Genomic DNA, 18,564 nt, shown 5'->3' on the forward strand with positions numbered 1-18,564 from the left:
ACCGGCTGTGCCGGCTGCATCTGGGCCATGCCAGGGTGCCGCGCCATGCACAAGGTAGAGCTATTTATCCTCTTGCTGCCCAGGTGGAGGGAAACACGGCGAGGTCGCGGGGGGAGCCAGCGATGAGGAGCGAAAGGCAGAGAGGGCGAAACCCAGCCTGAAGCCAAGGGGGCTGCAGGGGTGTGCGGGTGCCTGACGTCTTTGCCTGCCCAGGGAAAGAGCAAGATGTTTCAGCAGCATCGTCATCCCTTTGCACAGGGATGTTGTGGTGCCAGAGGGCCGGTACCCTCCCTGGTGGGCACCCATGCAGCACCCAGGCAGCAGCTCTTGGGATGCAGATCCATGGGCCCTGGAGATGGGTCTTTTGCGAAAGCAATTCCCTCCCTGAACCTGAACAAGTCCCCGCAGAGAGGGCTGCAGAGGGGATGGAGGGAGCAGGCTGGTCCTGCTCCATCTGGGCATCATGGCTCCCTGGGAGCCCCGGTTCAAGCGGTGGGGAGCAGCTGTGGTTGGGCCAGGGCGAGCTGGCCAGTGCAGGAGGCTGCCGTGCTCCCCGTTTTCAGCCGCTCATCTGCATGGAGAGCCGCTAAAAATCCCCTCTGCTCCCCCTGGGGTGGCTTTGCCGGGTGAGAACGGGCTGCCCTCGCCGTGGCGGTGCTCACTGGTGCTGGCAGGGGACGGCGGTCCCTGCAGCGCGTTGTGCCAGGGGGCCTCCATGTGCCAGCAGATCTTGGGATGATCTGGGGACAGAGGGTCACGATTGTTGCAGGATTGGGACCCAGAGGGCACTCAAAAACTGGCTTTTTGATCTTTTTTGACTTTCCAGCAGAGGCCTTAATGTTGGAGACGGCAGAGGAGACACTGAGATGGAAACTGTGCCCATGGACCCCGCTGGCCTGATGCAGGGCTGTCCCTGGAGCTTGTGCCTAAGGCCGCTGCCTGTGGGGTCAGGGCTGTCTTCAGCCTCCAGCTTCCCTCCTGCACAGAAGAGGCAGCTTCGCTACCATGGGGTCCCCTCCCCTTGCCACCAAGAAGTGACCTCCTCAAAGCCCCTGAGATGCTGCCAGCTACGGAGACCCAGGGGAGGTTTCCAGGTTGGATTTGCCGGTGGGGTGTCTCTGCACCATCCTGGAGCCCCAAGGGCTGGTCCCTCCTTGCCTGTGCTCCTGTCCCCAGCGTCACTTATCCCAGCAAGCCAGCCCCAGCACTGCAGGGTGGGGAGGCCGGGCCGTGGATGCGGGGAGGTGATGCCCCGCAGCAAACTATCTGCACCAGCCGGGAGAGCCGGGTCCTTCCTCAGGGCGAGGTGTCAGCCCAGCACCCCAAATCCAGGTGGGAAAAAAAAACCCACCCTGAGAGTGGATATTTCAACCCCTTGCGCCAGCCCGGCGGGAGGATTCGCCTCCCCGGGGGCACCTGGCGTCCCCGCCGTCCCCTTCCCACTGCCGATGGTTGCGCTCTGGTCTCCCCCATGGCAGCTCCGCAGCGGTGCCTCCGCGGCTCTGAGCTCACACGCGAGGATGGGCTAAAGTAGCGGAAAGCTGTTGGATCCTACCACGGAGTTACTGACTTCTCAGCTACAGATTGCATAGCAATCAGCGAGGGGGAGAGGCAGCCAGGGAAAGGGAGCGGAGCGCAAAGGGAGGAAGAGTGGAAGGGAGAAGGGAGGATTTGGGGACCAGAGCAGGGTGTTAGCAAGGGGCGCGGGTGAGCAACGCCAGGGGACAAGGGAGACAGGCAGCGAGGGGAGACCTGAACCCATCGCCGAGCCGCCAAGGCACATCAGATCTCCGTGGGATGGACACTCCCGGGAGCAAAACATGCTGAGGAGAGGCAGAGGCAGGAGGAGAGCGCTGGCGTGGGCAGGGCAGAGTTAGGAGAGGAGCAGGTCGCAGCGGAGAAGTAGCTCCTCATTGCAGGGGGGGTGGGAAATAAACCAAGCCAGAGGCAAGCAAGGGCTGCAGACAGACGTCCCCAATTCCTCCGGTCCGGCTGAGACGTTTCATGGTGAGATGGAGAAACCGGCCGCTTTCCCCGTCCTCTGATGTTGGCTCGGCACGGCTGGAGCAGGCGGCAGCCCTCGGCAGGACCCGGGTAAGAGGCGGTGCCGGGGTGCGCTGCTCCCCTCACCGGCATGAGACCGGGAAAGGGTTGGTTTGTTGGGATTTTTTTGTTTTTTTTTTTTTTTCCCTTAGGAAAATAATGTATTGTTTCATCTGCGCTCGCTCTGAGGAGCAGCTATAAATATAACTCAGGGAGAGATGCGTGGCTTCATGTGAGCGTGCCAGTGAATAATAAAGTTGCCTGTGTGCACGGCGTATGCACACACGGCTGCCGGGGTGGCCGCGGGCCGAGGGGCCGGGGTGGGTACCTGCCTGCAAACCTCCCCAACTTCCCTCCCCTCCCCTTGCCGCCTCGACATCGGTCGCTTTGCAGGTAACGTCTTCATTTTTTCGGCTCCCCATGTTCCCTGAACACCTTCTCGCCCAGGGCTGGATCTCTCTCGCTGTTTGTTTCTCCTGCTCTGTGCGGGCGATGGTCCCGGCCGGTTCCCTAAGGCAGCCCGGAGAAGAATGGAGCTGGGCACCTGTTCTCCAAGCGCTTGGGTGCAACCAGGGCTGAAGTGGCCACATTGGCTCTCCCACTGCCTTTGGAGCTTTTTGGGCTCCAGACCTATCCCTCCCTCTCCCTCGCCTTCCAGCTCTTCTAGCCCCAGCATGGCTGATTCTGCTGGTGGTGGTCCAACATCCCCCAGACAGGCCTGGTGCAAAGTGTCTTCTGGATACTGGGTTTGGGTGAAGGAGCTCAGGAGGAAGCCATGAGCAAAATGACAGAGAAACTCTGCCTTTGCTCCCAGTTGGCAAGGCTGACATCCTTGTCAGGACAGGAGCGGGCGGGCAGGTTTGCATGGTGCAGGCAGGTCACCTTGGATATCCCTGGTGCCACCTTCAGTCCTCAATACCTTCCCTCATGGACAAATTGCCTGGAGACAACCAAGTACCTCTGCCAAGAGCCTGGAGTCTCCCATCCCCACCTCCCATCCCCGGATCCACCCATGGCGAAGTGAATGGCGGGTCCGGGACCTCTCCCTTCTGCCCTTCTTCCCTTCGTGCCTGCCGGGGTGTGTGCTGCGAAGGGCAGACGGTGACAGCACATGCGGGGGACGCGTGGTAGAGGTGACATGGCTCCAAGACTACCCCCAACCCCCACTCCTTGCCCTCCTTGGCTTCTCAGGAGGAGGCATCCACAGGAGGTGGGAGGTGTGGAGAGGGACCTGGGGCTCGGGGTCACCCAGTGCTTGGGAGGGGATGGGGGGGTGCACAGGGAGCATGTCTCGCCAAAGACATGGGGTCGTGCCCCCTCTCCATTCGCCATCGGAAGTGGCGCCCACAGATGCCTGAGTCAGCCCGGCATGTGGCCACCCCTGTTTGTAGCCACTGACAATAATAATAACTTCAGGGGGAATATGTGCCTTAGGAGGAAAACGTGAGCCTGGTGGGGACAGGGGGTGGCAGGGAAGAGGAGGAATGGTGAGGATGGCCATGGAGGGGATGAGCTGGAGAGGGCTATTCCAGAGAGAAGTGGGGCTCCCTCTCCTCCACCTTTCTCCTCCTCCATCTCTCCCCCTCCTTGGGTGCCAAAACCAAGTGCATGATGTGTGCTGCTGGCAGGGGGTTGGCAGTAGTCCTTGCCCCTCACAGGCCCCTACCATGGTTTGCAAGGAAGGCTGGGAAGCAAGGACGTGGCTGGGGAATTAGCCCACAGGACAGGTCCCCACTGGCCCCTCCGGCTGCTTGGCCACCCTGAGCTCGGCGACCGGCCACCACCATGGGAGCAGCCGTTTTCTTGGGGTGGTATCCCTGGTGGGAGGGTGCCAAACAAGGGGGAGGAAGACATGGTGATGGATACCTGCGCCCGCCGTGCACTGACATCAGTGCAGACGCAGAGCGGAGCAGTTAATGGCAATCTGCCCTCAGCAAGTTCCCACTGTCCTGTCTCGTTATTGCGCTGGGCTGGCTCAACCCGACAGCGCAGCCGGGGATCAATAGATGGATGCTGGCGTCTTAGCGATCGATCCCTTACTCACACACGCGCGGCTCCCCAGCCTCCCGCTGGCGCTCGCTTTTCTGTGAATGGTGAGGACCAAGTGAATCCGCCTGCGCTCCCCTTGCAGCGCTGCGAAACCATGTCGGGAAACATTCGTCTTCCTCAACGGTGCTGGAGGGGCCTCGTGTGGAGTCCCCAGAGGCACTGGCACTGGTTTCCCTCCTCAGACAAAGTGGCTTGACTGGGGGTCGTTGGTCTTGAAGCCCCTTCTCAGGAGAGACGCTGATCTGGTAGTGGAGGCTCAGGAAGAGCAGGGGCCGCCTTAGAGCTGGTTCTCGGCTTTGGACCTCTCAAGCTTGTTCTCCAGCAGTAAAGGTGATGCCGTGGCCTGGGTAGACGCCCGATGAGAGCCGTCTGCAGGGCAGCCCTGTCCCAAGAGCCCCCGAGACCTATGCACCTCCATGCCCATCCTCTGGGGAGCCTGGTGGCAGGCAGCCTGCCTGCAGGGGTGGCTTCAGCATTGACCCACTGGTGAATTTAGGGAGGAGATGCCACCTGGGGCTGGCACCGGCCACACTGGCACGTTAGCACCACTGCTGCTCTCACCAGAGGTGAGGGAGCAGAGGATGGGGGACAAGGTATCCTCCAGCCTGGCACTGCCCCATGCCACCGGCCGGGGACTCCTGCCACCACCCTGCCTGTGCCTGCACCAGCCCCTGCCACCACGGTGGCAGGCCTGCCCCTCACAATCTGGACGGCTGTTTTATTTCTATGGCAACATTTCTCCTGAAACACTTCAGAGGGAGCCTTGTGCTGTGTGAAAACGAGGGAGGCAGCGTCCCCCAATCTGTCCCCTGCGAAAGCCTTGGAGGAAAGACCCCGACACCTCTCCTGCATCCCTCCTCTACCTCCTTCCCTTCCTCCCTCCCCAGCGAGCGGTGCCAGCACTGATGCAATGAGCTGCCGGCCTCGTCCGGTCTGCCTCTCCGCTGCCTGTTCCCCCTTCCCCTGCCTTCGTCTTTGCCCTCCCCTCTCCTCTCGCCTGCTCCCTGTCTGTGCCAGGCCACAGCATTTGCCAGCAGCCTGCGCAGAGGGGCCGGCTGAAAAGAGACTTCTAGAAAGAGGACATCAAAAGTGACTCCACTATAGAGGAGGGTAAAGCAGCCCTATGGCCCGATGAGAGCTGTATAGATTGTCCCCGCCAGCAGCACGGTGAGCGCGGGGGCTGAAGGGCACGGGGGATCCCAGAGGCTGGACAGGCAGGCGCTTCATCCCTCCGAAAAGCTCGATGGCATTACGAAGAGGCGGTGCCTGCCACGGGACTGGACCCAGCTGCCCCAGAAGTCCTCTCCTCTCCCGTCCTTGCCCCTTTCCCAACCAAGAGACTCCTGTCTGGGTGGAGGTGACCAGGCAGAAGCTGTGGGCAGCACCGAGTGCCGGCAGGCGAGAGGCAGGTGAGCAGGCAGGGCACCCATGGGAGCCAGCATCGCAGCTCGGGGGAGCAGGGATGCGGCAGGAACCCGTAGCGATGGCGGGGGGAATATCGCAGGCGGAGCAGCCTTCGAACGCGGCTGCCCTGTCCCGCTTTGTGCCCGAGCCTGACCCCCCACCGCGTCGGGGAGCCGGGGGGCAGGCAGGAGTTGGGGGGGACTGTCCGCCGTACCGCGGGCGTCCGGCAGCACTTGGGCTTGATGTCTTTTGGGCGCTTTTGTTAAACTGGTCTGAGCAAGCTGCGGCCAGCAGGCTTGTAGGGGAACAGTGGATCCTCTCCCTGCGGGAGCGCAGTTTTGCGGCTCACCTGGGGTGCTCCCTCAGCTCTGTCTCTGAAGCCCAGCGGGCAGGACTGAAAGGGGAGAAGCTGAGACCACTTCGGGAGGCTGGTGGCTCCGCTGGCCTCCTTGTTAGAGCGGTGACAAGGGATTTGGGGGGTAACTTATTTTTTTTCCCCTATGACTGATGGGTTAGCGCTGAGCAGCCGGGCCAGGCTGGGAGCTCAGCCCTCCTGCGGCAGCCAGGTGCGGAGCAGCGGCTGCAGCCTCTCTCGGTGGGGGGCTCGGTGCAGAGCAGGCTTTGCCCCGGCTATTGCTCGCCCTTTGCTGTTGTTGCTGTTGTTACCATCGTTCAGAACCCATTCGCAGGCGCCTGCCTTGCCGGGAGTTTTGCAGAGGCACCGGCAAGACAGTCCCTGCCCTGTCAGGAGTGCAATGGCAGCAGGCAGGTGACGTTGGCCACTCTTACCCCCCTTTTCCTGAGCACCGATAACGATCCTTGTCCCTGACTAGCCAAAAGCCATCTAGAGACCATTCGTGGGCAGTCCTCCTGGCCAGGCCGGCACGGGCTCAGGAGGGGCTCTGCGCTGGAGAGATGCCGAGGTGCAGCGACACTGCTGGGGACAGCCTTTTGGCAAGGGTCCTGCAGGGCAGGATGCTCAGCGAAGGGACCTCCTGGGGTGGGGGAGTCAGGGGAGATGCCCTTTTCACTGGTGCAGTCGTGCTGGGAAGCTGGAGGAGGTGACCTGAGCACACCACAGCCACCCAGGAACTGGGGACCTCGGGAATACCCCAGCGCCTTTGTTTTTTCAGCTCTTGCGGGTTTTGCACCGACCCTTCAGGGTCTAGTCCATGGTTTTGGCAGGACGGCTGCCGGGGCGGACGTCAGCCCCAGCACTTCCTCGTGAGCAGATGGGACACGGTCTGCGCCCTGGCTGCCGCAAAAGCCCAGCTCCTGTTCGTCCAAGAACACCAACCAGGGAAGGCCAGGGGCCTTCTGAGCATTTAATTTTCCCTGCGATGCCATCCACAAATAATAACACCCACCTACCTCACTCGGCAAGAAAAAGTGGGCACTTTTCCCCAGCCCCTGCCCCACCAGCATACTCTCCTTACCCTCCTGCTTGGCCACCCCCCAGCCCCTGCCTCTTGTCCCCCCAGCCCCATTTCGGTCAGAGGAGAGCGGGTGACTGCCCGTGCCAGTGCCACCAGTCCTGCTGTGGGGTCCCCCTGCTCCCAGCCGGGATCCCGAGGAGCGGGTGGCCCCTCTGGCAGCGCCGTTGCCCAGCTGGTGCAGCCGGAGCAGGGATCGCCGGGGCGGTGTGGGAGCAGGCAGGAGGTGATGCTGTCACCTTTCCGTGCCTCTTCCCGACTTTGTCATCCCGGAGACCTTTGTGTGGATCCCATTTTTATCTGTGTTTTCTCCTTCTCTCTCTTTCTCTCCTTCTCTCTTGCTTTCTTCTCTCCCCCTCCCGTCAGTATGTGGGCTGATCACTGCTCAAACTTTTAATTCAGATGGTAATTGGAATAATAATACGGGCAGAATCCTTCTGGCTCCGTTGCTGCAGCTGGCTTCAGGGAGCTATGAATAGCTCTGAGTCACACACTGAGATGGTTTAACTTCAAATCATTTTGTTTTGTTTTCATATTACCCATCCTCAGGCTCCAGGGCTTCACAGGGGGAGAAAAAAATCCCCCCGCTCTCACTCCACCCCAAAATATAAACGGGGCAGAGGCACGTTGATAAAATCCTCTTTTGGAGAGAGAAACTGGTCAGCGGATCGTGCCTTGCGGGGCAGATGGGGACTGTTGGCACTTACTCGATCTATTTATAATTATTGAACGAAAAAGCAGAAGTGTGTATATAAAAATGGTATAGAGTTGATTACAGCTTCCTCCCCTCACCTTCCATATGTCACTTGCCTTTTTAATATGGTAAAACTCTCCCGCGCGGTGACTTGTGCCATGGCGCGTGTTCGTACAGCGCCTAGCACCCAGCCCTGCCGCCACGCAGGAGCGAGAGCTTGGCCGCTGCCTCTCACAGTGGGGCAACCCCACGGCACTGAGCCGCCCTCTGAGCCCCGGGATTATTTGTGAGGAAGAGGATATACGAGATGGAGCGACAAAGAGGACGGAGAGGACAAACCGAATGCCGTGGGTCTGCGGGGCTCTGCAAAAAGCCACAGGGGTCCCCTCTCTGCTGCGGGTGTTTCCGCCCTGACCCCCCACTGGGCGAGAAGATGTCCGTCATGTCACCATGCCCGAGTTGTCAGGATGGGTCTGCAGATGCCGACCTCAAAACCAGAGGGTGCTACCCCTTCGGTAAGACGAATAAAGGCACGAAGCGTGGCACAACCAGCGGCTGTGGTATTGACCACAGACAGGAGGGAAGCATTTGCCAGACGACTCCAGATAAAGCAAAGACTAAGAGTGTAAAAATACCCTGGGATTTTTCCATCGTCGTCGTTCACGGTGTACATCCCAGAGCACCAGATATGGTTGTTATAAAAAGAGAAGTGGGGGAGTGCTTCGGCGTGGACTTTTCTGTTCTGTTTCATGAGACTCTTCCACTGCAAATTTAAGGAAGGATTGTCAAATATGATCCGCTCTGGCAGGGGCTGGAGAAAGCCTGGGATGTGCGAGGCACTGCACCGCGTACTGGGATGGAGCGATGGAGGCATGGCATCAGCACCACGCGCCCTGATGTTATTATTATCCTGCAGGTCCCTCGGAAAGCGATGGCAGCAGCCTGGCCCCACATGTCTGCTCAGGGTCAGAGCAGCGCCGGGGTGGCAGCGTGGGCTGGTGCAATGGCTTGTGCCGCTGGAGAGCGGTGTCACCTGGGATGGCGGAGATGACTGCAGCATGGCGCTGATGTCCTCAGCATCGCTCAATCCAGGGCGCAGGAGGGGGAAAGTGTTTGGGAAGGAGGGAAGGGCAGCCCAGGCTGAAGGGCTGGAGGTGGCTGTCGGCCCCTGGAGACCCACCTGGCTGACAGCTTCAATGCTGCAAGACAGCAGCTGCGATGCCCATGCTGCAGAGGCTTCCCGAAGTGCTGGGGGGCTTCCTCAGGCCATGAAATACGTGGGTGTTCATGTAAGATGGGGACAGGGCAGCAGAGGGGTGGAGAGGCATCTCTCCAGACCGCAGCCTCCTGCCTAGTATCTCCCAGGGTGTCCCATGCTGCACCCACTGGTGGGGTTTCATCCCACCCCCCAGGAGTTGCCACTGACCCCCTGGTTTTCCTCTCCACATGTGGGTTCTAAGAGGCAGAGCAAGCTCCAAGAAAGGTCCTTGGGATTAGGGATTCACATTTCTGTCCTTGGCCAGCCTTTCCTCCCCCTTGTTGATGGGACAGGCAAGTGCCTGTTCGGGACATGAATGTCATCCCCTTTTGCTGGAGGCATCTCTGACCCTTCCCCCTTCATCCCATTAGTGTTTCAGGTTTCCAAGGAGCAATGAGACTGTTTCATACTGTTTGAACCATGTTTGCATAGGGTTCGGGCTCCTAGTATGGCCCCTGGCCTTGCCAAGCTGGTGGCATCCATTTTGCAGGCAGGGATGTCAGTGGTGGCCCTGGGCCACCAGCTGCTGAGGAGAGATGGTGGCTACATCACCTCCTGGTGAGGCATCTCTGGGGGCCCAATGTGAATGCCAGCCGAATGCGATGGCAGTCCCCAGCCCAGGGCTTTTCACCTGCCTGTCTGTCTTTCCCATGGCGGCACCGCGCGCTGTGGGGGTGTGTTGGGGTGGAAGTGGTAAGTGGGTTTATTTTCGTTCGTCTCCTGGCTCGTGCCGCTCCAAGCTTGTGGCGCCTGGTATTACTAACGCTTCCCTGCGCCAGCTGGCAGCAGGGGATGAATCAGATCGGCAGCACCACGGCGTGGACCCCTTGCCGGCCGGCTGCCTTGGGGCAATGACTCTGGCCAAAGCGCTGGTGATGTCTCCTGCCTCTGCCCAGGGTGAGCCATGGCACCAAAATGCCAGCAGCTTGATCTTGCTGCTGGAGTTGTCTCAGTAGCCTGTGGAGCAGGGTTGTCCCCTCTATGCCATGCTGCCTGACTGGGGACGGCCGGTCCCTGTCCCCCGTGCATGCTGGAGGTCTCAGGTGGCTTCATGAGCTCCTCTCTGCCCACTGGCAGCATCCCCGAGCTGGGGTCAGCTCTGCAGCCACGAAGAAGCTTATCCTCCTGCTGCCAAAAAGGCATTTTTGCAGTTGATCGGTTCCTCTGCCCCCGGTCATGACCTCACAACAGGCAGTGAAGTCACACGATGACATCACAGCCCTTGGGGATTCCTGTTCTCCCCATAGCAAAGACACAGAGACACCTAGTGCTCCTCTCCAGTCCCTCCCGAACAACCTGGTGATTTTAAATGGAGGGAATTCGGTAACTGCCTCTTCCCCTACCAGTGTTGCTGAGGCTGCAGCAGTTGGCACACTCCTTGTTAGTGTCACCTGCCTGCGTGACCTGGGATAATTTGGATCCTCCTGCTTGCTGCAGCCCAAAGCATCCTGAAAAATGTCATGTCTGCTTGGCAGCTCTGGGACAATGGAAAGGGCCTGCCCAGAATCTCAAGGCTTGGAAGATGATGATGATGACAAGGATGATGAATTCAGCTACTTTTGCCACTCCACACGTCCTCCACTCCGGTGCAAGAGCTCTGACAGCTCAGGTGACAGTCAGGGTGAGGATCTGGGAGAATCCATCCCGTTTTCCCTAAATCCCAGGCACTCTTACATGTTAAAAGACAAAGGATTGAAAAATAGGACATATGCCAAGAGGTTGCCCAAACATGCACTGGAGCTTGAGGAGGAAGCTCAGGAGTTTCAGAAACCATTTTACAAAGGCACAGAAATGCCTGGCAGCTTGTCCGAAGGTGAGGACCACAGATGGACCTATCACCTTCCTGTCCATCAAAGGTCATGTGTTCTCCGAACTGCCAGTATGGCACCGTGCGGCGCCTACGACTCTTTCCAATATAGTGTGGGCAAGCACTTGGGGGTGGATGCCTGTGCCCCATGGGCCCATGCCAGTGACCCTTACCTGGGGAACTCAGAGCGCACCAGGGGAGCAGAGCCCCCCATGCTGCATGAGGAGGCCATCGGGGACAGAGAGTTCGCTTCCCCACAGATGACCTACGACATGCTCAAGGAGGAGAACACCATGCTCAGGAGGGTGGTCAGCAACATGAAGAGCTCCTTGGAGAGCCAGGTGTGCATGGTGCAGAGGCTGGAGAGGCAGCTGGCCAAAGACGAGAGGGAAGCCCGAGAGCTACAATCCTTTGTCCAGCAGACTAAGTGGAGTCTCCAGCTAATGACCCAGCGGGCTCTGGAGGCAGAAAGCAACGTGGAGAAGCTGAAGCAGGAGATCTCTATTCTCCAGGGAGAGCTGGAAAGCTCCAAGGTGGAGAATGAAAACCTGAAAGCAGGCCAAACAACTGACCTGGGGGCAGTGAAGCACAACATAGACTTCGCCTTGCAGAACCTCCACAAGATAATAACGGGTGCAAATTGGTCCATCAGACAGCTTACCTTGGGAGTGGAGTCGTTGCATTTTGTTGCTGAGGTCCTCGAATCTACTGGCAAAATTTCTGAAGTTGAAGCAGAAAAAGAGCTATGAACTCAATTCTGTGTGGGTCCTACAGATGCATGTATGGACCAAGACCACAGGTCTCCCACTAAAGGCTATACTAAAACCATTTGTTCTCATGTGCTCAAATGTGTACGTTCAAATTTGTAGCCTTTATTCCTCATGGAAATACTTTTCTTGTGATCAAGTACAAATTGCAGGTAGAGATGTAGTTTTAGCTGCTGACGCTCTGGTCTGGCACTGCGGAGCCAGGAGCAAACGTTTCCCAGGCTCTGAGCTGCAAGATCCATCCATGGTGGGTTCTGCACAAGAGGCCATGCCACAGCTCCGGCTGACTTGAGCTCCCATGTGGGAGCCAGGAGGAAGCACAGCAGCGCAAGTTGCAGCTCACTGTGTCCATCCCTCCCCTTAGCTGTGCCGGCTAGAGATGAACACAGCCCTTGCAGTACTTGCATTTCATCTGCTTCCTTTGCCCCTTCTTGGTGAGGTGGGGAAGGTTAGGAGCAGAGATCTGGGTGCTGCTGCACATAATTTCAGTGGGCAGAAGCTCCTTAGGTCCTCCTTCCTCTTCTTTTGCAGGCGGCCACCACCTGGGCCAAAAATCTGAAGTCTCCAGAAGTCGTATGCCCACTCCTGCAGCTGGGGAAAGGGAGGGAGGTGGTGGTCAGAAACCTTTAGGAAGTTGTGAAGCATCCATACGTGAGCTGGGGCAGTGCCTTTCGTCCAGCACCAGTGTCAGTGCTGGCTCAGGATGAGCTTGGCCTACCCAGGCTGGCTAAGGAAGGCAGGTTGCAGAGGAGGCCCTTCCTTTCCTGGCTGGAGCCGGCATAGAGGGTTATACCTAATTTGCCCACCTTTGCCACCTCCTAAAGACCTGTGGGACCCTGCAATCCAAACTCACCATGTAATCTCTGAAGATAAGTCTTAGCTTTATCCTACCGGGACCACCTATGGGCATGAAGTGACCTTTCCTCATCAAGTGATCATCCCTCAACAATTTGAATGAATTTAGGTTACCGACCCCAGTTTCTCTGTAGGTTTACCTAACTGCACAACAAAATTTCCTGTACCTGGCCAAATTGACCCTCTTTAAAGACTTGAATGCTGTAGGGGAGGTGAGGGAGTGGGTGCTGGCAGAGTTCAGTGCCAAAGTGCTTTTTGCTGATGGGAATTTTCGGGCAACTGTTCACTTTTACCTCTATATGGTGAGTTGTGGACTACAAGGTTGCTGTCTTCTCCCAGTCCCATAATATCCTTAGTCTGTACAACGACGTTTGTGTTGCCATAGGGCTTAAAATGCCTCAGTATCCTTGGCCTCTGGAGGAGAGACTGCTGGTTAATCTTCATGCCAGACATGATGACGACAGTGCTTGCAAAGCAGAGGTGATGCCTGGAGATCCTTACTTGCTGCTTTCTAGTCTGTGCTCCTAACTGGGGAAAGCTGGTGGTCACCCTTAGCCACAGGAAGCCCCGTTCTGCAACACTGATGATGAGACAAGGGTGGTTCTCACCAGCTTTTCTGCCCCTGACAACATCTCTTGCTGTTCTTCTCTCCTGTCTGTGCATGATCACTTGCAAGCAGCTCTAAACCTTGGATTTGACCCAGAAATCCTTGGATTTGTCCCAGATATGGCCACCACTGGCTGCTTGCCGGTGAGGCTGGGAGGAAGTGAACTAGCTGGCTGTATCTGCGTCCGGCGCTCTGCACTGGCTGCTGTAATCCAAAGGTTACAGTGCAGGATTAGCATGGGTCTACAAAGCCCTTCCTAATCTGTGAGTCATTACCCCCTCACTGCATTTCACTTCCCAGCAGTTCTGGGCAGGCGGGATAGGTCGGCTCTTGAGTCTTCAGTTTCCCCGTTCTTCAGTTCAGGGAGGACCAAGTTGGGACGTGACATCTGCTGGACATCCTTCCCAGGGCTCTGCTGCTGAGCCGCTCCTTGGATGCTGTACACAGGGCACGTCGCAAGGTCTGTTGGCTCTAACCGGCTTCTCCTTGGCTACCCCTAAGCCCTTCCTTTCCATCGGTTCTCCCTTTCGGCTCTAACCATCGCTTTTCTTCTCCTCTTTGAAACAGGGAGGGGGGGGATGATTTGCCCCTCCCTGGAGATAAATCCCCTGTGGGTCAGGCTGGGCTGATGGGGATCCCTGGGGGCTGCCGTGCATGTCTGTGCTCCATTAGTCCTTGTGCGTGAGGTATTTAGCCTGTCTGAGCTCTCGTCCTACTGTAAGCTATGATATTAATATAATGGCTCAGGGCAAGGGCCCTGCAAGCTGCTCAGTCGTTGTGCCCTTGATCTGAGGAGCAGTGACCGGCCAGCCCTGCACCGCTCCCCTTGGTAGATGCCATGGAGAGCGGGGGCTGCGGGCCCTGCAACCTGGTCTGCATCCATCAGCTCCTCACCTGCTGGAGCCAGGCTGCGGCACAGTGCCCCTTGGACACCTCCAGACCCCTCCTGAGCAAAAGGCTGGGAGCCCTGTGTCCCCCTCCGCCCTAGGACTGGGATGGGTGCTGTCAGGGAAGGCTCTGACTGGGTTTTGCTTTGTCCTTTTCCGCAAGGCGCATGCCCAGGAGCAATCACGATGGCAGCGCAGGTCCCAGCTTGCCAGAGGTGAAACCCAGAGCCACCTGGTCCCATGTGAGTTCTGCTGCATGAGATCCCGTGCCCTCCCAGCTCCCGCCGCCCCCTGACACCCGATGATACAGCGAGCCATGGGCAGCGTCCGAGTCAACCGGTGAGTAACCCCCTTCTCAAGGACTGCTGCTGCCCAGGGTGGCCTGGTCCTCCTCATCTGTCCCCTCAGGCCCTACCTTCAGCCTGCCTTTTGGTGTATTCTTCTCAAATTATCTGCCAGGGACTTTCCTGCTCCAAGGTATGGCTCCTCGTTCCTTCTCCAAGGCGAGACACGCCATACATGGGGGCAGTGCTCAGAGGTGGAGTGCTACAGAGAAGCAAAGCTCTGTGTGGTTCCGGACCCACAATTATAGGTGCAAGCAGTGCTGCAGAAGCCCCCTGTCCCCAGGAGTCCCCAGGAGTCCCAATTCCAGCCTCTTCCCACGAGAGGAAGAGGATGGTCATGGAGCCCATGCTGGAGGGCTCCAGCTGACTTGTCAACTCCATGGGGTGGGAGGGAGGCACTGCCAGCCTGACAGGTCCTGGGAAGCCAGGGCTCAGGAGTCACGAGGGCAGAGTGGTCTTGGTGGGTCAGTGCACTCCCTTGATTTCCTTTGTGGTCAGAGGATCTGCCACATCTTTAAGGGGTATCTGCAAACGTAGACCCAGCAGCACACATAAGGGGCAGCAGTGGTGCCACCTGCGAGGGAGGGGAGCTGGAGGGGCAAACGTCTCCCAGAAAGTGTGTGGGGAGCTTCTCCCAGGGAAATCTGCCAGTACTTTGGCTGTTGATCTCCAAATTACACCTTTGGCTTCCGATGTGGGATGCTGGGAGCTACGCACGTTGCTGTGGCAACAGAATTGTCCTGAGCGCAGGAAGTGTATAAACACTGTCACCGACGCACCATGAAATCAGTGAGGAGAGTGGAGGAGAAAATAGAAACTCATGGCCTTATATAATGTCAGTACCAAAATGTGGCCAGACCATGGGTGCTTGCTCCCAGGCTGACCAGCTGTCCCAGGTTTTGAAGCCTTGAGTCCCTCTTCACCACAAAGGCTGGAAGGAAGCACAACGCTACAAGCTTCTCCTGCTTTGCTGGCCTGTCAGGACTTTGCTAGATACAACCTCATGGCAGCAAGACTCGGCAAATATTGCAGCCGAGCTCCACCTATTTGGTCAGGGTGGCACCACAGTGCAATAACCAGAGAAATATGCGCTTGGTATCGTAGCCCTGTGAACCACCTACGTGTCTCCTGCCCTCGCTTCTCGTGGTGGTTGCTGTTATTCTTCATGCATATTTTCCTGGAAATGCATGTTTCTTTTCTTCCAGGTACAGCATCGTCTCAACCGAAGAGGATGGGCACAAGGTTTCCTCGCTGGGCAGCGTGAACGGGCACAGCCGGAACGGGAAGGGACATGCCCCCCGGCGGAAGCACCGCAACCGCTTTGTGAAGAAGAACGGCCAGTGCAATGTCTACTTTGCCAACCTCAGCAACAAGTCTCAGCGCTACATGGCAGACATCTTCACCACCTGTGTGGACACACGCTGGCGGTACATGCTTATGATCTTCTCCGCCGCCTTCCTGGTCTCCTGGCTCTTTTTTGGCTTCCTTTTCTGGTGCATCGCTTTCTTCCATGGTGACCTCAATGCACCGGCGGTGGGAGGTGGTCCCTCCCTTCTCAAGCCCTGCATCATGCATGTGAACAGCTTCCTAGGGGCTTTTCTTTTCTCAGTGGAGACACAAACAACCATTGGGTACGGCTTCCGCTGCGTGACTGAGGAGTGCCCGCTGGCTATCATGGCAGTTGTAGTCCAGTCCATCGTGGGCTGCGTTATTGACTCCTTCATGATTGGCACCATCATGGCCAAGATGGCAAGGCCCAAGAAGCGGGCCCAGACCCTCCTCTTCAGTCACCATGCGGTCATCTCTGTGCGGGATGGCAAACTGTGCCTCATGTGGCGGGTGGGCAACCTGAGGAGGAGCCACATTGTGGAGGCCCATGTCCGAGCCCAGCTCATCAAACCCTATATGACAGAGGAAGGGGAATACCTCCCCCTGGACCAGCGGGACCTCAATGTGGGCTATGATGTGGGCCTTGACCGTATATTTTTGGTCTCACCCATTATTATTGTTCATGAGATCGATGAGGAGAGCCCACTTTATGGGATTGGCAAGGAGGAGCTGGAGACGGAGAACTTTGAGATTGTTGTTATCCTAGAGGGCATGGTGGAAGCTACAGCCATGACCACACAGGCACGAAGTTCTTACCTCGCTAGTGAAATCCTTTGGGGTCACCGTTTTGAACCAGTTGTGTTTGAGGAGAAGAATCACTATAAAGTGGATTATTCGCGTTTTCACAAGACCTATGAGGTAGCCGGCACACCTTGCTGCTCAGCCCGGGAGCTGCAAGAAAGCAAGATGACTATCCTACCTTCTCCCCCACCTCCCAGTGCCTTCTGCTATGAGAACGAGCTGGCTCTTGTCAGTCAAGATGAAGATGAAGATGATGATGAAGTGGGCGTGGTGTTAGGGGGCAACACTAAAGAAGAGGGAGGAGTCATCCAGATGATGGATTTTGGAAGCCACCTGGACCTCGAGCGGCTCCAGGCAACTCTGCCCCTAGATACAATCTCATACCGCAGGGAGTCGGCCATCTAACTCCTCCAGCCTCCCCGTTTAACACCCGTCATCTACCGTCTCCTCCTCCGTTCTGCACCCGTACATAGCTGGATAAGTCCCTTGCCCACCAAAAAATGCCTCCCGTGACTGCCTCTCAGTCCCTGAGTACATCAAGGCCTGGAGCTGCTCTGATATATTCTCTTTCCCGTGAAGTCATATTGCCTGGGAGAGGAGCGAGGATACACTACTCTTCCAGTGTGTGCAGCTTGTGCCAGGATCCCTTTCCTGCCCAGAGACAGGAGAGCAGCATGCCTGGTTTCTCATCTCTGGAGAGGAGACAGGAGTCCGTGCCCTCAAGGGACAGACCAGGACCCACAGCAAGTGTTTCTGCTGCTGAGGCAACAACAAACTTTCTGTTCCCTCTTGGCGTGGGTAGGCCCCGTGGCTGTGAAGAGTCATGACCAACACTAGGAGAGGAGTGATACCTAAGCACTGATATGAGGATGGACGGGAGAGTTAAGGACTCTTGGAGGGAGTGGGGAAGGATCTCAAGGGAGCGGTTTACTTGCATGTTTCTTGCTTGTTGCACATGACTCTTTCTTTGTATATAAAACAGAACGAGAACTGAAATCCATATTCTTCCACTCTAAATGCCAAGCTAGGAGATAAGGACGCTCTACGTGTCTACTCTGCACTCTCCTTGGCTTTTGGCATCTGTCACCTCCAGAAGCAGCTCGGCTCCATGGACTCAGACCCAGTTCTCCCAGTCCTCTTGGAAAACACATCCTGCTCCTCTCCTGAGATGCCTGGCAGAGGAGGCAGGGCCCTGTGCTTGCACACTCAGACTGTTCCCTGGCACAGTGTGGCCGGGATGACAGACAAATGACCTGACTGGACAGCAGACCCTCGACTTGCTCCTTTCACCTCCTCTGTTCTCCCTGCTGCCATCAGCTGTAAAACTGAATTTGTAACTATTTATTTTTAATAAAGTCTAATATCCCAGGGGGAGGTTTGGAAGCAAAGGAGAGACCCCAGGGCTGCAGCCCCCTATAGAGACTGATGAGAGTTATTAGTGCTGGTGTTTGCTGTTTGGATGGCATTGATGCCTGGAAGTTCCACCACAAAGGCTCCCTTGTTCTGGGCCTCGCTGGTAAAGACCTACAATAAGAGGCTCAGAGAATTTCCCTGGGGAGAAGATCATACAAAATGTATGTATGGAGGGAAGCATTTGCACTAAAATTAGCAGTAGGATAGGTCAAACAATCCTGCCTGCTTTGGAGATAGAGAGAGTTTTGCCCCGGGAAGGGTTATAGATATGCTTGATGAAGAGGCAGAGACGTGCGAGATGCTGCTGCAGATGTAATGCTCAAAAAACCCCCAAACCCAAAAAACAAGAACCCAAGCCCTCTGGTTTTGCTAGAGGCAAGTAAGAACTAGAGGAAATGAGGGAAGGCATCAACCAGAGCTAGACCTGTAACATCACTTTGCTGTCATTTCACAAAAGATGCGAAAACCTAGCGAGCCTTTTCCTTTAGGAGCAGCAGAATCACTCCTTCGAAACTGTAGATGATATGAGGACAGAAAGACAAATCGGTAGCTCAGGAAGCTGCTCTGGGCACCAACAGTTGTGCTATGGGGGGAATGACCGAAGAAATGATGTCCCACCCAATCTCTGATGCACAAAGCAGAAAAATAGCATCTAGACACCAATTTGGAATTCATTCAAGAAGCAAGAGGACGGGGGGAAAAAGCAGAATGGGAAGAAAGGAAATAGCAGGAGTGAGAGGAAGGAGCAGGCACAGGAGGCAGGCTGGAGGAGGAGGAGGAGGAGGAAGGGAAAAAGAAGAAGAGAAAGTGAGGTAATATGGGAGTGCACTGGAGAAAGAGCTGAGTAGGCTAACAAGATGGGTCTAGACCTAG

At 56.8% G+C, this 18,564-nt stretch overlaps 2 protein-coding genes across 4 annotated transcripts; both read left to right on the forward strand.

Annotated features, from left to right (window-relative positions):
- The first annotated feature begins 1,510 nt into the window (after positions 1–1,510).
- On the forward strand, positions 1,511–17,646 carry KCNJ4 (potassium inwardly rectifying channel subfamily J member 4). Of its 3 annotated transcripts, none has more exons than XM_074579060.1 (3): positions 1,511–2,094; positions 13,968–14,143; positions 15,354–17,646. In XM_074579060.1, exons 2-3 carry the CDS (start codon positions 14,106–14,108, stop codon positions 16,681–16,683), a joined length of 1,368 nt encoding a protein of 455 aa, XP_074435161.1. In that variant the 5' UTR covers positions 1,511–2,094; positions 13,968–14,105; the 3' UTR covers positions 16,684–17,646. The 3 variants fall into 3 exon arrangements, with proteins under 3 accessions (XP_074435161.1, XP_074435175.1, XP_074435169.1); XM_074579074.1 differs by lacking the exon at positions 1,511–2,094 and adding an exon at positions 4,846–5,501; XM_074579068.1 differs by lacking the exon at positions 1,511–2,094 and adding an exon at positions 13,267–13,377.
- Positions 10,273–11,526, forward strand: LOC141740416 (endosome-associated-trafficking regulator 1-like). Its single transcript, XM_074579088.1, has one exon. The coding sequence runs from the start codon at positions 10,337–10,339 to the stop codon at positions 11,435–11,437; it is 1,101 nt and encodes a 366-aa protein (XP_074435189.1). The 5' UTR covers positions 10,273–10,336; the 3' UTR covers positions 11,438–11,526.
- Positions 17,647–18,564: the final 918 nt, after the last annotated feature.

This window comes from Larus michahellis, chromosome 1, assembly GCF_964199755.1.
Source record: "Larus michahellis chromosome 1, bLarMic1.1, whole genome shotgun sequence".
Lineage (NCBI taxonomy): Eukaryota > Metazoa > Chordata > Aves > Charadriiformes > Laridae > Larus > Larus michahellis.

Coding starts and splice junctions, on each gene's coding strand:
- LOC141740416 (XM_074579088.1), top strand. CDS start 10,337: ATGTCATGTCTGCTTGGCAGCTCTGGGACAATGGAAAGGGCCTGCCCA.
- KCNJ4 (XM_074579060.1), top strand. CDS start 14,106: ATGATACAGCGAGCCATGGGCAGCGTCCGAGTCAACCG. Junction 14,144..15,353: donor GGCAGCGTCCGAGTCAACCG/GTGAGTAACCCC, acceptor CTTTTCTTCCAG/GTACAGCATCGTCTCAACCG.